At 48.9% G+C, this 3,544-nt stretch overlaps 1 protein-coding gene across 1 annotated transcript in view; it reads left to right on the forward strand.

The window, feature by feature from the left end:
* Positions 1–6: 6 nt before the first annotated feature.
* Positions 7–3,544, forward strand: part of LOC104916533 (IgGFc-binding protein-like) — a 12,979-nt gene continuing 9,441 nt past the window's right edge. Inside the window, exons 1-3 of the mRNA XM_010727571.3 lie at positions 7–183; positions 1,226–2,473; positions 2,966–3,282. Of these exons, the coding sequence (XP_010725873.2) occupies positions 117–183; positions 1,226–2,473; positions 2,966–3,282 (1,632 nt within the window). The 5' untranslated portion in view covers positions 7–116. The remainder of the gene's footprint in view (positions 184–1,225; positions 2,474–2,965; positions 3,283–3,544) is intronic.

The following is a 3,544-nucleotide window of genomic DNA, read 5'->3' on the forward strand; positions in this document are numbered from 1 at the left end:
ATCCAGTTGAGTTTTGTGAGCAAATGCAATAAATCCCAGACTTCTGGGGCTGCAGTCTAAGATTTAGAAGATTTGGTGGTTTGCAATGATTTCTGATTTTCTGCAGCTGAAAAACCATGGCTGGCAGCCCGGGATGGAGAAAATCCCATGTAATTCTGTGGGGTTGGACCGTCGTCTTATGGGGTGAGTTCAAATGGGGTTGGAGGAGTGCACCATAACCTGTCAAATCCCTCCCAAAATCACCTTAAAATCTGATTTTTCAGTCCAAGGCACGATGGGGAAGAGATAAAATTACCCCCCTTGAAACACATAGGAGGGAAAATCAAGGGGAAAACCCAAGGTGTGGTTTTGGGGTCGTTTTTGTTTAAAATAGGGCAATTTTCCCTCTGGTTGGGACCTGATCCCTCAGCATCTGTATTTCCAGCCCTTCAAAGGGAATAGGAACAGAAAAACCCAATTTCTCCCTTTCGGTTCCTTCATCCAGCACAAAATCCACCCAGAAAGTTCATTTTTTGCCCCTTAAATTAATTGTGATTTCTTTCAGTAGATCCCCTTCATCCACGCTCCTTCAAATACGTTTGTGTGGGTGCTGATGGGTGCTTGGTTCAGCCGTCCACTAAACCAAGTCCATCAAATTAATGTCCTCTAATTGACATTTGTTCTAATTGCTGCTCCTTCAGATTGATGTTTCTCCAAAATCCATCAATCTGGTCCCTCCAAATCAGTATTTTTCCCATCTGATATCCCTCCAAATCGATAACCCATCAAATCCATCAATCTGGTCCCTCCAAATCGACATTTCTCCCATCTGATATCCCTCCAAATTGATAACCCATCAAATCCATCAATCTCATCCCTCCAAATCAACATTTTTCCCCTCTGACATCCCTCCAAATTGATAACCCATCAAATCCATCAATCTGGTCCCTCCAAATCAATATTTTTCCACTCTGACATCCCTCCAAATCGATAACCCATCAAATCCATCAATCTGGTCCCTCCAAATCGACATTTCTCCCATCTGACATCCCTCCAAATTGATAACCCATCAAATCCATCAATCTCATCCCTCCAAATCGACATTTCTCCCATCTGATATCCCTCCAAACTGACCCTCTACCCAATCAAGATCAAACCGGATTCCACCTGAAGGCCAACTCGACTCTGAGTCACCATCTCAGGTCACCAAATATGACAAATATTCCCCTTCCCTGCACTTCCATAGGTGTTCTTCATTTCCCCAACGTCGCCGTGTCGGCCCCACACCACCTGGGCAAAGAATTTGTGGTGTCCTTCATGCAGAACGGCTTGCAGCAGACCCTCAACAGCGACTTCAAGCTGCTCATCAGAGGTTATTCTCCCTTCACATCCGTCACTATCTCCATGAAGAAGCCAGGCTTGAGGATGACGGTGCAAGTGACCACGGGGCAAACCGTCCTCGTGAAAATCCCGCCCCAAGCGGAGATGGTGGGGAGCAAAACCTTCGAGAACACCGTGGTGGTGAAGGCCAACAACCCCATCTCCTTGGTGGCCATCAATGAGAAACCCACCTCCGTGGATTCCACCGTGGTCTACCCCCTCCACAGCTGGGGCACCGAATACCAAATCGTGACACCCAACGTGGGCACCGACCGCTATGGCGAATTCACGGTGGTTGCGTGGGATGAGCCCACAGATGTCCAGGTTCACCTCAAAGCCACGGTGACATACCAAGGCCAATCCTACCCTCGTGGCTCCGTGCTCCCCATTCAACTGAAGCCTTTCCAAGCAGCCCAGCTGCAAAGCCCGGCAGATATGTCTGGCACCCGCATCGTGGCACAAAAACCCGTGGCCGTCTTCACCGGTCACACGTGCGTGGCAAGACTCACCCAATGTGACCACTTGGTAGAGCAGCTCCAACCCGTTTCCAGCTGGGGCAACACCTTCATCGTGCCTCCGTTGCCTTTTGATGCTCAATCTGATATCATCTACGTCTCCACATCCCAACCCACACGTGTGGAATCTCAACATGGGATGAGTAGATCCGCTCGGGACCTCCGGGCCGGTCGCTCAACGCTCTACGGACTCCAAGCCCCAAATACTTTGTATCTCTCTGCCAATGCTGGCATCCAGGTCGTTTTTTTTGGTGACGGAGGTAACAAAGGCTCCATCACTTACGATCCGTTTTTTATGACCATCCCAGATGTCTCCAGCTATTGTCTATCCCATAATGTCTTCGCTCTGGAGGGTTATGAGAATTACGTTCTACTGATCGCCAAGACCTCAGAGGTGGCTGGGATAATGCTCAACAAAACGCCCTTGGGAAATACCATGTGGGTGCCCATCCCGGGCACGGAATACTCGTGGGCAAGGCAAAGTTTGGGCAGCCAGTTTGCTGTCCATACAGTGGAGCACAAGACGTCCCCTTTTGGGGCACTCAGCATGGGGATCCGGGAGCAGAAATCCTATGGGCTGATGGCAGTGTGTGATAGTGGTGAGTGCCCCACAGTCCACCTCCACCTCTCTTTTCCCTTCCAAAGTGTCAAAAATGGGGCAGTGGCACGTGGCAAAGCCACATCAAAATGGATTCCTCTGAGTCGGGTGCCTCTGGTGTCCCCTTTTCACCCCTGCAGCATCTGCAACAGTATCTAAAAATGATCTCTTTGAGCTGAAATTTGGGTTTCCTCTCGTATTACAAGGACTGGTGGCTCCGAGAGGAAATAATTCAACCAGCAGGTTTAGGAGGGGATAATGATGGATAAATGCATCCCCCTCCAATTAATCACAGAATTACAGAATTGTAGGAGTTGGAAGGGACCTTGAGAGGTCTTCTAGTCTAATCCATTCTCCTCCAAATAACCCACCCCCCTCCAAATAACCCACCGGCCCTCCAAATAATCTATCCCCCTCCAAATAACACATTTCCCCAGGGCTGCAGGTGGCAGAAAAACAGAGCTGGCCACGAATGGTGTGTGATTTCTCCTAGATCCGTGCCGGACCACGCAATGCCGTGCAAAGGAAAGCTGCAAAATGGAGAAGGGGGAAGCAGTGTGCGTCCACGACTACATGGGAACGTGCATGGGGTCACGGTCCCTGCAGTACCACACCTTCGATGGGATGGATGTGGATATCCAGGGTGGTTGCACTTACACCATTGCCAAATATTGTGGTGCTGATCCCAGCCTGGTTCCTTTCCTCGTGGAGGAGAAGAAGAGTGAAGGAGATCTCAAGGAGTGGTTGACCAACGTCTTCGTGCACGGCTACAACATCTCCATCCAAATGGGAGAGGGTGGCAGAATCCAGGTGGGTTCCTGTGAGTTGTGTGGAGGTATTTTGGTAGGGGGGGGGGGGGGAAATACTGTGCCAAGTGAGATTGTAGGGAGTGAAGTTGGAAATAAATATAAAAAAAGGAAAAGGGAAAAGGAATAAAAATAGATGAACAGGAAAGGGAGAGGGAAAGAGAAAAGGAAGAAGAAAAAATAGGAAAGGAAAAGAGAGAAAAGGAAAATGATAGAAAAAGGGAAAAGGAAAACGAAAGAGAAAAAGGAAAGGAGAAGGAGAAGGG

This window comes from Meleagris gallopavo, unplaced genomic scaffold, assembly GCF_000146605.3.
Source record: "Meleagris gallopavo isolate NT-WF06-2002-E0010 breed Aviagen turkey brand Nicholas breeding stock unplaced genomic scaffold, Turkey_5.1 ChrUn_random_7180001913080, whole genome shotgun sequence".
NCBI lineage: Eukaryota > Metazoa > Chordata > Aves > Galliformes > Phasianidae > Meleagris > Meleagris gallopavo.